Below are 17,313 nucleotides of genomic sequence, written 5' to 3' on the forward strand. Positions count from 1 at the left end.
TTTAACACTTCCATTGTCAAAATAGTTGATACAGGCCTAATCCTTCCCAATAAATTGTGTCGGCAAATTAATTGCAAAGATAATAAGATCAAATGAAGCTAATTTTTTAGAGTCGAGAGATACCCTACTCAATATTTTGGCAGTTTTTAAATGCGTGAGCTGTGACAAAAACATTAACAACAGCATGTTCAAGTATCTCCACCTTCCGAAAAATGTTTTTATCCAGAACCGATACCAACTAACAATTTTGGCTACTGTGTACACTGGGTTAAACTAAAAAACATGGTTATTATAGCAGCAGTAATAAGCAGGAAGATTAAAGCATATTAGCAGGGGAGTGACAAGCAAAAATGAAAATGTAAAATGTTTTGAAGAAACAGGAAAAAGATGTTTGTAATGGCTAGCTAGCCCAGCCATACACACTTGATATCATAGGCGATTTTTGTCACACTACCACAACTAATAGCCTCTATATACTTGTATTCAACTTTATCTAAAATAACCTCGTTTTCATTCAATGTTTTGATTTTCCGCTACCACAGCTGATCAAGTCGAAATTACGTCTCGATCTTCTGAAGATAAGAGAACTCGACAAACATTGCATTATTTAAATCAAATTAAGCAAAAAGTATAGAACCTGTGCGATTGAAACAAGTGAAATGTTTTTCGAAAACAAATCAGCAACAAGTCATGTCATGTTCAAACAATTTACAAATCTGCTGCTGATTCCTTATCATCTAAAACACAATGACCAGGTTAACTATTTAAAATACAAGAATTGGAAAGCTACACTGCTTATAAATTTCATAAAAACAAAAGCTATTTATACACAATGTATATACAATCAATAAATAAGTCGCTTAATCAATAAATTACCTTTTTTAAAGTTAAGGTTGTGTATAAACGACACATTTTAAACACTTGTCTTATTTCCAGTAGAATATTTCCTCGCACTGTTCAAGGTACCATTTCTCGAACTCGCACCGTAACTATATCCACTGAAATCTGATCCTCGACTCAATCTGTTGTGCGTATGCGCAAGTTTATTGTCCTCGGAATTGCTCATGCTCGGTCCCGAGTCACGTGAATAAACATTGCCTCTTCTCTGGCAACATAATATCGCTTTAAAACCTTTTCGGAATGGTGGACTCATGAAAGCGTAAATAAACCCATTTACTGCCGTGCTACTCAAGATCAACACTTCGGAAAATTTGTACAAATAATCATTCACTTTTCCACCTGAAAGCAAAACCAGTCGCAATAAAATAAAAGGTGTCCAAAGCGCAATGAAAGTGACGGTAACGACAAACAATAGACGTACGGCTTTAATGCGACGTTCTCGTCGGTTAATGTCGCGTTCGATGTGACTGGTTTTTCTCTTTAACGAGCCTAACAAGGTCTTGTGGACTCCTCCACTGGCTTTACGTTTGTATTCATTATTCTCGGCCGTCATGTCACCACTGCCGCCACTGCTCTCCTCCTTGATGGTAAAACAAACGCTATGTTTTTTGTCTGGATTCATCAAAGTCATTGATGGTCGACGTCCTTTGACCGCCATCGATATTCGCCAGTGCGCGAACGCCATCATTATTAACGGTATAAGATAGGTGATCAGCGAATAAACCATGTAAAAAAGACGTTGATATCTTAACTCCCATCGCTTGTTCGCACAAACAAGCTCTTCAGTCTTCTCTTTCGTGTCGATGTCTTTATAGACGATATAACCGTCGAGTAGTGGCGAGCATATAGCGACAGCTCCCCCCCAGACGCTAACAACGATGAAATAAATCGCCCTCACAGTGCGCCTTTTCATATGCGGGTGACAAATAAGCAAGTACCGCTCGCAGGATACAGCCACTAATGTTATTGTGGACGCCGTGAAACCGACTTCGATAAATACACTTTGCAGCTTGCATGTCCACAAACCAAATATCCAGCTGCCGTTGATAAATGCGATGCAATCGAACAGTGACAGCAAAACCATGATGAGATCGCTCACCGCCAAACTTGCTAGGAAGACATTCACGGTGTTGCGAACCACAAAACGTCGTAATATCGTCAACAAGATCAGCATGTTACTCGTAACGGCGATAAATGACACGATACTGTAAAAGGTCACTAAACCGGCAAGCAATCCACCAGATGCAATCAGAGGCCGATGATAGACATCAGTTGATGTATTATTACCCGAACTACCCATTGTTAATCTGGCGTTCACTGCAATATGGATATGGTTCTGGCGAGTGAAATAATTGTCTGCTCTATCTATCAACATTTTCATTCACCTGTGGAAAACAAAATAGAGAATAATGAACTAAGTATAATGTGAAACTAAATCCTATTGTTTTAAATATAAATTTCATAAAGGCAAACATGACAATAGAAGACTTGAATTACTTCCTGAAAATAAACAAATAGGAAAAAAAAACACAAAACACACACAAATATACCTATCAAAACTACCAAACTATTTTATTATATTAATAACATTATTTGCTCTCGTATCGGTTAAAAGAAAAAAAACGAAATAACTTAGCACGTGAACCATTTTACACTAAAATATATAATCGATCTCTTGCGTTGCCACACGTCCTCGAGTGTTTTAAAAGCCGGAAATCAAAAGTCGGGTGGCCCACCGTGCAGAATGGTTTATAGCCCATATGATATGTGGTATTATTTATACGTCGTTAGCCCGTGGAAAAATCCACGGGTTCGCCCGTCCTTATTATACCGTATTGCGTGCGTCTCCCCCGCGCAGCTAAGCTACCATTTTGCGTGTCAGACAGACGTATACGGGTATTATAATATAAATGGTATTTATGGTGAACATTTCTATTTTGAACATTGTCATCAATATTGCTATCAACATTGTCAAAAAGACCCACATTCCCTATTCTCCCACTATATTTCTGCGTGTCTTTTCAAATGTTTATATTAAGAGTTACAAGAAGTCTAAAAGCTTAAATATGAACACTTTAAAACTACATACGAAGCGAGGTTAATTTTTTGGCAATCCAATCGTTGATTTTCAAAAATAAGATATGCCCCTACCACCTTTTAATACTCTGCCGGCGGTCCAGAAAAGCAATGTCCCTGTAATAAAAATAACCCTTATTTTGTGAAATAGCGATGTCCATCTAGTTTATCAAAACCTTTTTACAACGCGTTAAAATTGATCCGTGATAAAGACATTGTTTTTAAAACTCAATTTAAGCTTAGCTAATTCTATTCTCTCTTTTCCTTTTTATATCATAAAGATAAATACAACAGCTGATTAATAAAGTAAAGAAACATAAACGCGTTATTTTACAATGCACGATAGATAAAACAAGGAATTTAAAACGTAAAAATCACCAATAAAATCCAAAATCCTTTTTCTATTAATCACCAACCAAGTCCATTAGAACCCTGCACAGCGTCTCAAAAATTTTTTACCACAAATCACGAAAAGCAATGACATGATCTTTTTTAATAAGAAACACGATTTTAAGAAAAACGAGGTTGGAATTGTTACTTTTAAGCTTTGTTTCCATCTGGCGTTAAATTGCGTTAATTTTAATATATAATCTTTTAAAATGGCTTTTGTACACATATACTCAATGTTTTTTAAAGTGTGTTCGCGCTAATTCGCGGTAAAATATCAAAAAAAAGATATTTAGGGCGCGCTAATCGGGATTAAAACAGGCGCGTTAATGGGTCATAGACGTTCTCATTAGGCGTTAAAAAATTAACTACAAATTAAGCATCTGCTTAACGCAAATTACGCCAGATAAAAACCAAGCTTTAACTGCTAACCCCCGAAGTATTAAAAAATTAGAATTGTGTTGCGATTTTGTATTTAGGACAATGGACACGCGCACGCATACAAACAAGCAAAAAATATAAAGAACAGACTACAACGATTAAAGAAAGCCTCTTCAGCTGAAATAATTAATTCCAGACGCTTTTCCTTTTACAAGAATATGCCTTATAAGAACATCAGCCTGGGATTTCAGGTTAAAACAAAATTCCTATTTTGTAGAACAATAGAGAAATAAGAATAATTAATTCTCTAAACTAATACCCATTTTGTCTTATGTCAGCGCCGTACTCAGACGTATTTCGATACCGTTAAAACGGTATGGGCGGCCAAAATAATCCGCCCAAATTAACCTTCATTGAACAGAATTTTTTTAAAAAACGTATTGCCTTGTTCACTACGTCATGCGCAATATTAAATTTTGAACCAAAGTCGATAGCTTGATAGATTTATTTGCACGCACAACCTCGTTCCCAACCAATCGAATAGAAAGAAAACTATGTCGGGAATTTTTGTGCGCACGTGGTTTCATTCACACGTTTGCGTCCAGTCTAGATGAATTCGTGTGGTTGTTCTCATGATCTCATAATTTCAAGCGCCATAGAACCATGTCTATTCGTTCAAGAAGACTTCGCTCATACACTCGATCTAGAATGCTCATTTATCAAAATTTTCCTATCAGCGCCAACCAAGGTGGAGCCTCAGGAGGGAGACTCTAATTTAAGAAAATTTTGCAGCGCGTGAACGGTATCCCCTAAATAAACTCTGGGTACGGCGCTGTATGTGGTCCTTCTTTTTCTACCTGTCAGGATAGCGCGAGTTGTGAATTCTGTAGATTTTGCAAGAATTATTTCCGCGAATAAATCGAATTCAGATATTTTGCGGGGATTTATTTTTACAAAAGGCGTTACACTTGGTCCTTTGGGTATGTGTTTTGGTGGATTTAATCTCGCACAATTCTACTTTTGAAATCGATACATGCTATGATACATGCAATCAACAGGACTTAATATAAAAACGATAATGAAAAAAATCTGCCATCTTGTTTCCAAGTGAACGAAAACAGTAACGTCATAGCAATTCTTTTTGAAAAAGAATTGGATTGTCACGAATTAAAATTTTGTACATATTAAAAAAAAGAAACGAAACTACATCAAATCTCACGCTACATTCAACAGAAGATTGCCGCGAAACAACTCTGTTCTTCGTATCTTTTATGTATTCATCCGCAAACACACGCATACATGCACAAAGGTGAAAAATAAATCAAAAAAACGCGTTAGCCAAGTTAGCCACGTGTGCATAGATACACAAAACTAAAAAAAAAACGAAAGTGTGAAACCACCCTGTTAGCATTATCACCTTTCGGCGCTAGCTTTCAAGCCACGCTGAGCCGTAATAGATGAACAGGTGTACACAGAAGCAATGTTTACGAACTTCGCGCATGCTCAGTAGATGAAACTTGGTTTTGTGCAACGCGAATTTTTCTTGTACAGCTACTTTGTATTGATGTGAAACTCATTAGGCGCATGTGCGAAACAGCAAATAAAGCGTTCAGTAAAAGTTCACGTTTTAAAAAAGATAAACAAGAGTTAGTGTTGACTCATTTAAAATATACACCCACGTCACAATTTATTATAGGAACTATGACATTAATAACAACATTAAAATATATCTATTAATATATCAATTAACTCTTAAATATTTATGTATTATGTCCAGTTGATATCACACTGGGCATGTACTCACCAAATTAAGTTTTTTTTTTAAATAGAAATCATATATCTTATACTTTGAAGAAAATTATTTGTACCAAAAAATGATAATCCCTCTTCGTTTAATTTATGTCTATTGCACTGTGTTTATCATATTGTTATAATTCATTTCTCAGTGGACCATACATTAATTAAAAACTTAATTTCAAAAATTACTTGAAATGTCAAGTAATTTTCGAGACACGACCTGAAACAGGCGGGGATATAACATCTGTTAAAGAGAGACTGAAGCGTTTTATTTTACGCGAAAACAATATGAAACTTTCATCAAAGCAAGTGGCTCAACGTCAAAATGAATTGTTTCTCTCGAGACGTTAAAAGTCCAAATAATAAGCAAGGCAACGTTTCCACCAAAGAAAGCACGTGACAAACTCAACTTTCTCTTGGGATTTTATCAAAATATACCACAAATCATTAGAAGAGAAATTTTTCAAGCTTGTCATAAATCAAATTAATAACTTCGTATCTCCAGATACCAAACAGCTTAAACGTACTTTAAAGTTTCTTACCTTAAAAAAAATTGGTAAGTGTAAATTAGGCGTAAAACCTAAACAAGACAAATTTCAAAACAAGCCGTTCTTCGTGCGTTCTTTTTAGTAAACAGCGTCTCAGAAGTCAGCGAAAGAATGTAGCAAAACTACTGTTCTTACCATCTTGCTGTTGTGAAGAAATGAAAAAATAATAGTGTGTTGTTTGTTTGTCTATTTCTGCACCACAACCCGAGTTAATATATAGTAATAACGCCCCTTTTATGTTAATAACAATAATTAAACTGCTTTCAATTTGCTTTCTCTCACGATATAATATAATTTAACACGACACAACTTTATAACAAAATTAACTATTAAACCTTTTAGCAAATAAAAACACAAACATTTAATCATTTTATGCATAATTAATCTATCATGCTGGCCAAGTTCATAAATTAGATTTGAAATACACCCCTCCCGCCGAGAACATTTCAACATGTCAATGGAAATGAAGAAATTTAATCATCTGCAGATTGCTTTCACTCACGAACTCAGAATTATATCCGTTCACCAATATAACACATTTGCACTGGTATTGGAGATTCATGATAGCATAGCAATGAATAAAATTTAACAAAATTATTTGAGTAAAAAACTAGATGCTGCTAGAGTGGGCTATCAAGAACTTTCCCAGGGTTTATAAACAAACCATAGTCAACCATAGTCAGAAACAACGGAAACGGGTCATCACAAGTTATTATTCCCAACTACGGACACGTGCATAAAGGCCGGTTCATTTTACAGCAATATATTGCTGTAATGTGAAACGTGCTGAAAATATGTGATCTAAAAAAATATTTTTTCTTTAAACTTTTAATTCAAAATCAGTTGGATTTAAAAAATATTGCAAAATATTGCGAACATTTGCGTGATATTTTTACATCGAAATATCGCAGGTTGTTTTCACATTAAATCAAAATATTGTGTCAATATATTGCTGTAGTGTGAAATGGCTTTAAAAGAAAATACTTTTGTTTTATATTGAGATCTCTGGGCCTGAATATATGAGGCGAGTTGGCTCGGTGTTGGATCGCCACATGCTCAGCATGATAAAATTAAACAGCTCGGCATAATGGCAGATCTCTACTAAAAAATATTTGACATTATATGAGGTGGAGTCAACCCACCTAGGCGAGCTGGCTCGTTTTTTCAACCCGGGACGGGTTGGTTAGGTGGGTTGACTGGGTTCATATAATGTAACTTTGCCGAGCCAGAGCCGGGTTGAAAAAGAAGAGCATGCGCATTGCGATCCAAAACAGAAGAAAAACAATAATGGCAGCAGAGCAGCTTACGTGGATTTCCCTGTTGGTGTTTCAAACGTTTTGAGCGTTTTTTCGTTTTGTAAAAAATATGTCAATATGTTCTGTATTCTTCAAAGCAATGACCAATACAGAATACCTTGGATTTAAAATAACAAACTATTGGCGACCAAAATACTTAATTATAATTTTGACTTAATTTCGCTTGTTTGTTTACATCTAGCATCCGCCATTTTTAAAAAATTACGCGCATATCATTTCAACCCGGCAGCAGTGTAGGTTGAGTTTTCCCATATAATATGCAATTTTTTCAAACGGGTTGACCCGTCAACCGGGCCAACACCGAGCTAACTCGCCCCATATAGTCAGGCTAAAATCAGGCTAAAATCAAACCACCAGTCGGCGCCTTTGAAGTTGATCGGTGAATCATGATACAGAAAAGTTGGTGCAAAAATTTACTATGCTATCAATGCAACGTGTAACATTAGAAAAACATTTGCGATGGAGAACATTTTTCTTTTTGAATTGACTATAAACTGGCCAAAAAAAATTCTATATTCCATATAACTGGCTCCCATCAAATACCAATCAGATGAATTGCCAAAAAACCTAGCTATTACACTTTTGTAGGTAAAAAATCAGGACTCTCACAGGGTAAAAAGGCTATTAATGAAAATTTTTTGGGTAGCAAGATCCAAAAGAAACTAGAATTAAATAAAAATATATTCTCTTTCTAAAAAGAATTCATTAATTTTAAGCGAACATTTCTTTTTTTTGGGTGGGTTTATTTGATTACAGTGATCTATAGCCTAGTTAACTAACCTTTTTTCTTCGAGGTTAATAAAATGAGTTTCTGCCAAACACCTTAACCACTCCGATTTCCCGGTGGTAAGAAAAATTATGCTGGGTCTCCTGGCTATGTGATCTGTTGTATTTATTTATTCTACCTACAGAAATGCTTGCGTATGTGAAAAAAATACCCGTAAACTTTTTAACTTTTGTAAACATTGGCAAGTCATCTATAACACACAACGAAACATGTATAAATACTCACTATTTTCTTCTAACATCTTGTCAGCCATGCCAGCGTTTATAAAACGTAATTTACTCTCAACGGCAGTTTTGTGAGACTTTCTCTTAACAATGGCTCGCCACGTTGGATCTACGCATTAATACAAATTTGTTCCGCACCGCGATTCAACTGATATAATTATTCTAGCATGTGTTTTCTTTTCAGTGTCATTTGCAACCTCAAAGTGGTAGTTATTTTTATAAATATTTTGTAATAATTTTTTTTCTAATTTGCTAATTTAAAAATGTAATAAAAATGGAACGTCCATGCATTCTCGCAAAAAGAAGCACTGATTTAGGTTGGAGCCACCAATAGCAAAGAAAAACACATTTTTTTAAAAAGCACTCAGGAAAAACCGAGTAACTACGCTAGAAATAATGAAAAAATAGTATTTAGTTACTAAATTTAAAAAAACTCAAAAATTCACTCAAAAAAAAGGTAGACTACAAAAAAACTCACATTTATTTTTCCACTCGAACAGGAAGTTATCTATCTGTTAAATGAAATAAATAGCCATGCCCAAAACACAAATTCTGGCGCGGAAGCTGGCTAACACAAAATTTACACATCTACGTTCGGCAGACCATGATAGATCAAACACATATTCTGTTTTAAAATTACTATGCTGGAACACAAACACAATTGCACAATAAGAACTGTTCAATGTAAATAAAAATTTCCATCAGTTAAAGTTCTTAAAGTTTTTTTATCGTGATTTTTCAAATATTCTTCACGAAAACAAGACGCTGAAGCACCATAATTATCCGAAAAACAAACTAAATACCATTCAATTGGACACGTTGTGTATTATGCATGTATAGTGAATGCGTATTATAAGAAACCTGCTAAATGTAGAAGTTGTGACAAATGCCAAGCGAGGCTGATCAACAAGGTCACGCAGACTGAGTTATCCGTGGAGGAGAGGCAGACAACTAATCTTGAGCGGTTCCTATGGGCATATGAGAAAAGTGAGACCCGATACCCTATGTGATACCCGATACCCGAGATCCGATACCCTGATACCGATACCCGATACCCTGATTTTTTATTTGATTATGAACGATAATAAAAACACATTTTGATATGCATATTTTTTCGTTATACGGAAATATTTGGTTGCTGAAGTGGAATAGGTTGCGTTGATGGTGTTCTCGTTTGTGCAGAAGCTTGTGGATTGATTAAATTTGTGATTGGAACTTTTAACGTTGGCTGGCCCTTTTCTTCTCTGAGTTGCCTTCGTTTTCTTTTTGCCCGCGTTCTTTTTAGAAAAGTCTAATAGGCTTCTGACATTAGTTGTCTTTTTTTCGCATTGCTTCAAAAAAGGTTCGACCACATTTAACTTAAATGCAATGCAGACAGTATGCGCACATATTCCGAAACCTTTAAACCGATAGCAAATTTCACAGCAAGTTAAAATGTTTTTTTTTCTTGTTTATTCCAACTGTAAATGGCAACTTTGAACCCAGGGCCTGTAGTACGGAAGCCGATCAATCAAAAAATATATTTCAAATCCACAAATATATTTTAAATCCACAAATATAATTCAAATCCATAAATATATTTCAAATCAGTAACAGAATTTTTTTGAAATCCGAAAATATAATTCAAATCCACATATATTTCAAATCCAAAAACATATTTCAAATCCACAAATTATTTCGATCAGCGAAGCCTCGTGGCCATAATGGCATAATGGCGGCTGCAAGTGCATGCTTTTGTTTTGTTCTGTCCTAATTGTGGAATGGAAAGACGTGCAATAAAAACTGAAACTGCAACACACAACAAATATGTAGAAGATGTTATTAAAATATTGCTTTAATAAGGGAATTGAGTACAAAAGATAGTTAATATTTGAAACATTACCACGAGATTGATATCAGTGTCAGCACTTTAAAACGCCGTCGAAGAGCGATGGGCTTAAAAAGGAATGAAAAACCTGACGTGAATTCTTCAATTTGTCGAATTATCGAAACCGAAATTTTAATTACAAATGGAGTCAAGAGTTATCGTAGCATTTGGAACAAGCTACGTGTGATACACGGCGTTTCAGTAAAACGTGACGAGGTTAAGAAAGTTGTTAGGGAAATCGATCCTAAAGGCTCTCATAACAGAAAGGCGCAGAAAACTATACGTAGAGTGTACAATTCACCCGGTCCAAATGCTGTATGGCATACTGATGGCTATGACAAGTTGAAGCCTTTTGGATTCCCTGTTCATGGATGTGTAGACGGGTTTTCCCGCAAAAACATTTGGTTAAAAGTTATTCGTACCAATAATAATTCTGTAATACCTGCTCACTTTTTCCTAAGCGCTCTTGACGAATTTGAAATTTGTCCAGGGTAAAAAGTGGACAAGCAAGGCAAACTGCTCTTTTAAATATGATCACTATAGGTGGGTATTTTGATCAGAGAGGGGGCACTAGCGCCACCACATATTAAAAAGCGAAAAAGAAGGCTTGGAAACGAGGTTGTGTATTAACGGTAAACTTTCTGAGTATAAAGTCGCCAAGTGATTGAATAAAATATGACGCAATTCAAATCAGTAAATAACGTATTCAAATCAGTAAATGAAAAAATTGCATCTCTATTCTATTGCGCACGCGTGAAGATCGGCATAATTATGTAGGCACTTATTCTGCATGATATGTAATTGTCGTAAACAAAAAGTGCTTGGAGGGTATTCTGCCGGTTAAACTGTGGTAAAAAGTAGGTCTCTATATTCTGATGTTAATTCTGGTATGACGCCTGACGTATTCTTGGTATGCCAGCATCCACACAAAAGCATAGCGGATCAGACACTGATGAGGAAAAAGAGACGCGAAAGCAAGATGAACCTTATCACAAAGAAACGCTCCGACATCGTTTAAACTCGTTCCGTTCACTTTTGAGTTATTTCTACGAGGAGCAAAAACAAACACCATGGCAATTTCTTATTGGTCCAGCCGCGTCACAGCAGAATGATTTCACGCTGACGCATTTATGGTATATGTTTATTCTGTTTTTTATACCTGTATGCAGTTTTCTAACGGGCTTGGGTTTTCTGCAGACTTATCTTGCAAGTGATAGCAATCTATGTGATTGGAAAAATAGAAAAAACACATGTGAAAGTGTTATTGTGTTGTTTGTTACCTATCGAATTGGTTTCGCTGTGTCCATATTTTTTCTCTTCACTACAATACTTCTACTAACCACAAAGAGCAAAGAAAATATAAAAACATCTTATTTGCATTCCGGCTTTTGGATTGAAAAGATTGTTATTGTTTTGATATTGTCATGTGTTGCTTTTGCTTTCCCGCCAAGTTCATTTGATAGTGTTTGGGTATATGTTGTTTTGTTTGGTGATTTTTTAGTAACTTGTTTACAAATGTTTTTATTATGTGATATTGTCAAAACACTCCATAATATTGTCCGTGGTTACTTCAAGAAAACGAACACAAACATATTACAACGATGTGTGATTTTGTTTCTTGAAGTATTATTTCCAGTAAGTGTACTTACGGTTATGATATCACTGTCGTTATATGAAGGCTTTACATCAATCAAAAAATGTCTAGCTACGATATCTTTTGCTATATTAAACCTCGTATTAGTATGTTTCATAGTGGGATTTGTGTTAATCGCACAACGTAAATTTATCCTGGTAGCATTTTACGTGTGTTCATATTCGTCTTTTTTAACATTCAAATCGATAGTATTTCGAAGTGATTTATATTCATCCACTGAAAATATATCAGAAGATAGTATCAATCCCCCCGATGTGAAAACCCTGATCACGATCATATTTCTTTATGCGACAATCATCTACGGTTTGGTGAGAAGGGACAATATTCAACACTATTATTTTTATTATTGGGTGTTATGTCGAGAAAATTGCGTAGTAGCTCGTAACAAGGGAAACAACCAAGATAAACAAAGCTTGAAAAAAAACATTAACCATAACGAAACTTTATTGGACTTAACGCTGGAGGAGATAGATTTGTGTACAAAGGAACACAAAAACCGTGAACGTAGTGATATAAAGCAGCACACTGGGGACAGCAAATGCGTCGAAGTTACATATCAAGAAGCATTCATACATTTTATATTGTTTCTGGTCTCTCTAAAATCTACTAGTACCGTTACGAACTATCATCTTTTGAAAAAAACCTTTGAGGATTTAGAACCAGTAAAACCGATGATGTCATCAATCACCACTCACGTGACTAGCTTAGTTGTATCGGTCTTGTTTGCTTGGATTTTATTTACGTCACACTTTAATAAACATGCCAATCACTTATCAGTAAGATCGCTTTTAGAAACATTGTTGGATTTTATACTGCAACTGTTTTATAAAGTATTTATCAAAACACCAAAATATTTTGAAAATCAATCCCGCTCAAGATATGTCTACTTTATATTTTTCGTGTGTTGTTTCATATCAGCTTGTACCGTTATTTCGCCGTCGTATCGACAATTCTTGGAAAAAACATCAATATTATGCGAACATCGTGCAACGCTTGGCGCTTGTGTCTCACAAGATCCAGCATACATGGGATTATTTCGTGTACTTGTTAGCACAGGATTGTTTTTCCTTATCCTCAGTATTGTGTTATACAACGTGGTAACAGTGTCTAGCAACCGCAACGTAATTCAACATGGCTGTTGGATACTTAAAGCTATCCTTATTACTTGCATATTTATAACTTTCATTAATCTACCCAGTAAAATTAGCAGGGTATGGCTGTACGTGAGTTTAACATCAACATTTTTATTTACTCTATTGCAACTTCTTTGTTTATTGGATGCAGTTGGAATTGTTAACACATCATGGAATCATGTAAAATTTGCACCAAGCACTATGTACTACAGTTCATCGAGTTTGACGACGTTTTTATACATCGCATCAACAGCAGTTTTCGTTTGTTTTTACGTATACTACGCGCATAACTTCAATTGCAAAGTAACTCGATTATTTATCAGCATCAATTTAGTTTTATGTATTTCAGCAAGTTTAATTTCTGTTCATCCTATTGTCAGTTCCGGTGGATTGCTGAGGTCAGCAGTTGTGACGTCATTTTGCATGTATTTAACTTGGTCGGCGTTGAATTATAATCCAAATGAGAAGTGTAACCCTTTAGCTCGTAACCTCGTTATGGTGGCAGCCAAACCAAGTCGAGACATGGTTTCCTTAGCAGATTTTTTCTTCTTAATAACGGCATTACTAATTTTCACAATCCGAATTGAAAATATTATTCCAAAATTGATCAAGTTAAAACCAATTATCAAGGTTAGGTGCTGTTGCAAAGCGCACGACAATCACACGTCGCCTGACGATGATGTGACGACGGGCCTTGTGAATGAAGATAATGACGTCAAACAAATCGAAAGATGGCTTGAAACCTGCAAATCCGAAACGCCCGAGCTTCCAGAGTCGCCAAAACTTGAATTGCCTTTGCGCGAACGCATATTATTCGGGGACAACACTTGCATTTACAAAGGTAAATTATCTCAATTATCTACAATGCAACACGAAGAATATTTGGTGCCGTTTAGTTATTCCTGGTTTCACTTCGTATATTTCCTAGCAGCATCGTATATATTTATTTTACTTACACACTGGTTAGAACCTATACCAGGTTCTGGTTTTAAAGTTAGTGTGCACTGGGCCATTATGTCTGTCAAGATGGTAGCTAGTAGCACAATTGTTCTGCTGTATATATGGACACTCATTGCACCTATTATGGAAAACTCGTATTAGACAATATAAAACGCAGTATATAAATGTAACCTTTAGTTCCGTCATGCTATATTTAATTCTGTTACCAGTAAAACTTCCTTATATAACAGACATGTCTCAACAACGGCCACTCTTTCAGGAACAAATTAAATGATGATCCAACTCAACAAAAGCTCTAATGTGGTGCATACTTTACAGCGAACTTCAATTCGATATTCCAATTTATATAAGCCCTTAGAACTGACCTCTCTATAGCAGACACACCCAACAATGGGTCATATAAAACAATTCTTGTCAGAAATTTGTCAATATTTTACTTAAGACATGTTTTACAAAAAAATGATAAACACAGAGTAAAATCATGGTTTTTTTTGTAAGGTCTGTTTTTTTCCACTAGAAGCAGTACTTACAGTCGAGTTAATTTTACCCTAACACCTCAAGAGTAGATTTTTTAACGTAATGTAAGTCAATTTAAAAAAAAACCTCTTTGCCGTGGACACCTCTCCAATAAAGAAGCTTTACTGTACCCTGAGACAAACTTTATAAAAAAGGTATTACTGTAGTATTGTTATGCCCCCGTCTTTGAAAGTGTGAACTGTATCGAAGCTTTAGGAATGTCTCGCAAATGAAAAAGAGTGTACGTTAATGTTAACCCGATGTTTTAATTTTACTAAGCTATCACCACACACGAAATATATATGGGATAAAAACACACCCCCCCCCCCCCCCCCCCTCACCAATGTCGAATTGACTTTTAGCGTACACTTCTCAATTTGGAAATCATCTGTTGCAAATACCCATTTTGGCCTACACTTCTTTCTTCTTACGTAGTAGGAAATTTTATTTCTAGTTAACACTTTAGTTCAAATATGTCATGAAATTGTAAATATTATTATATTAATTTGTAGCCTTTTTTATATATTTAAATTATTGTAATTATACACTTTTACCGTTTTATATTATACAGTGACCAAATGCAAAAATATATCACTGAAATAATAAAATATGGACAAAATAAAACCATAGAAAACTTTTTAAAAAATTTAGTAGTAGAGATTTAGTAGTACTGTAGTACACAGGCTCAAAAAAATTTGGCATCAAACCATACCGATCTTAAAACCATTTGAAATAGATAAAGCCTAACTCCATTAAAAATTTCGCTAAAACGAACAGAATACGAAACGTTTGTCTTTCTTTGGCCATCTAAACAAGTTCTCCGTCTCTTGTCTCGCTGATCCAACGGGTATATTATTACGCGAGGTATGGAGAACACGAGTTAGATATCCCACGTGTCCAGCCATCTGTATGCGGCCTGTGTAGGATTTATTTGATTTCCCATTGGTCCAGACATTCCATAAGATAAACCGCGAAAAGCATAGAAGCTAGAACAAAACAAAGTGAACTTGCAATGAAACAAACTTTCGTTGTGGAATCTCGCTTTAACTGAAGACAAGTCATAAAGCATTCTCCTAAAAAGAAAATCGCAAGTACCTCGTAACAGAAGCTGCCACAATGAATGTTACACCGGCGTTGTAGGCGTACTGTCGCCTTGTCTCGTCGGTAAATATTAAAGATATCGTACGACACACGTGTTCAAGAAGAATACCTGAAAGAAAACAGGTAAACTGTGAAATGTAACATTGTTTGCTTGTGACATGCTTTTACGTTTTTTTTTGGTCTGTGGGGAATATCATATGTGAATATCAACCAAAAAGTACCGACTCTACAAAACGAGGTGGTTATTAATAATGGACTGGTACTCGGTTGCTACCTTCCTTCGTGTAAGTCTTTTTTTTTGTCAAAACAAAAAACAAGCAATAACTTATTTTGACGGCGCAACCCAAACATTTCCTTTTTACAAGCTCGCACACAGGCTCTATATCAAAAATAGTTGCAAACACTAAAAACAAGGGTATGTCGGGTAAAATGTCTCGGGCAAGTTTTTTGAAATTGCCGAATACAACCAAGTACTATTTACCGACGCGCGTCGTACAAAAATACTACCAAAACTCCTACCTGAAAACATCGCACTGAAGAGATAGGCTGGGAAGTAATGATGAAAGTACAACACACGTCCCATAGTGTAGAACGGTAGGTAATGAAGTGCCCATCCAATCAAAAGCCATCCACATGAGCCAATCATAGTGTTGCATTCAGCTGAAACAAAAAAAGGAAACTGATAACGTTTACAACATTTGGCAATATATTCGAGGTGTTTACAACATGCCGCCATTTAAATTCAAACTGTCGCCACGAAATCACGTGTCTAGTGATCTTCCCTGCCAACGGCATGCTGAGTTATCGATTTATATACTGTTGAACTCACGTAATTCAAACTCCTATAATTCGAATAATCATATAAATTGAACGAATTCTCCGGTCCCGTCCGAGTTTACTCCAAAATCGTCATAAGAAAACTCCTATAATTCGAACTCATGTAATTCGAAAAATCATGTAAATAGAACAGTTTTCTTGGTCCTGTGAGCAAATTTTGATCATGTAATTGGAATTTTGAAAACTTTCGTCCGTTCAAAGTTCCAAAACTCAAATTTTTCAACAATGGAACGTTTCAATGAAATTCTTACTTTTTCAATAATCGAACTTTCTCGTGAAATTCGAATTTTTCAACAATCGAACGTTTCATTGAAATAGAATGTTTTGAAAAAGCTTTTTGAGTTTTTTATAGAGACTCGATAAAACTAACGTTGCTTGAGACTGGTCCAAAGTTTTATACTCTGCTATCGCAAATGTCCGATAAGATCAACCATAAAAGATTGATTAATAGGAGACGGAGCAAAATCATGGACTTTTATGAGAAAAATTGATAATAAAAATTTGTGACACTTGTTTTACATGAAAATAGCAACTTATTTCTCAAATACTACGCGTCGTTTTACTCCATAGGATGTTCACCATTGATAATTAATAGCGCCGTAAACCCATTAACACTTCCCCACCAAAATTCGGCCGAAAAAAAAATCCTATAATTCGTAACTCATGTAATTCGAACAAACTTTGAATTTGAAATTCGAATTACATTGGTTCAACCGTATTGATTGCATTAGATATTAGCAATCGAAACTGTGGCTTATAAACATATCTGATCGTAGCAAGCTTTCTTTTAGAACACCCTACATTGCATAAACTGGGAAGAAAATACGTA

At 35.4% G+C, this 17,313-nt stretch overlaps 3 protein-coding genes across 8 annotated transcripts in view; 1 reads left to right on the plus strand and 2 right to left on the minus strand.

Moving 5' to 3' along the window:
- Window positions 1-359: 359 nt before the first annotated feature.
- LOC130657019 (thyrotropin-releasing hormone receptor-like) lies at window positions 360-9,194 on the minus strand. Of its 4 annotated transcripts, none has more exons than XM_057459972.1 (2): window positions 8,895-9,194; window positions 360-2,285 (listed from the first exon to the last, which is right to left on the minus strand). In XM_057459972.1, exon 2 carries the CDS (start codon window positions 2,279-2,281, stop codon window positions 914-916), a length of 1,368 nt encoding a protein of 455 aa, XP_057315955.1. In that variant the 5' UTR covers window positions 2,282-2,285; window positions 8,895-9,194; the 3' UTR covers window positions 360-913. The 4 variants fall into 4 exon arrangements, with proteins under 4 accessions (XP_057315955.1, XP_057315953.1, XP_057315954.1 ...); XM_057459970.1 differs by lacking the exon at window positions 8,895-9,194 and adding an exon at window positions 8,418-8,655; XM_057459971.1 differs by lacking the exon at window positions 8,895-9,194 and adding an exon at window positions 6,225-6,391.
- Window positions 9,195-10,679: 1,485 nt separating this feature from the next.
- Window positions 10,680-15,352, plus strand: LOC130657017 (uncharacterized). The gene has a single exon (XM_057459966.1). It carries the CDS (start codon window positions 11,196-11,198, stop codon window positions 14,169-14,171), a length of 2,976 nt encoding a protein of 991 aa, XP_057315949.1. The 5' UTR covers window positions 10,680-11,195; the 3' UTR covers window positions 14,172-15,352.
- LOC130657018 (protein O-mannosyl-transferase 2-like) overlaps window positions 15,040-17,313 on the minus strand; it is a 49,927-nt gene continuing 47,653 nt past the window's right edge. For all 3 annotated transcript variants that reach the window (XM_057459967.1, XM_057459969.1, XM_057459968.1), the window contains exons 20-22: window positions 16,167-16,307; window positions 15,642-15,756; window positions 15,040-15,532 (exon numbers count right to left, since the gene is read on the minus strand). In XM_057459967.1, the coding sequence (XP_057315950.1) occupies window positions 15,427-15,532; window positions 15,642-15,756; window positions 16,167-16,307 (362 nt within the window). In that variant the 3' untranslated portion in view covers window positions 15,040-15,426. The remainder of the gene's footprint in view (window positions 15,533-15,641; window positions 15,757-16,166; window positions 16,308-17,313) is intronic.

The sequence above is a fragment of the Hydractinia symbiolongicarpus genome, chromosome 9, assembly GCF_029227915.1.
Source record: "Hydractinia symbiolongicarpus strain clone_291-10 chromosome 9, HSymV2.1, whole genome shotgun sequence".
Classification (NCBI taxonomy): Eukaryota; Metazoa; Cnidaria; class Hydrozoa; order Anthoathecata; family Hydractiniidae; genus Hydractinia; species Hydractinia symbiolongicarpus.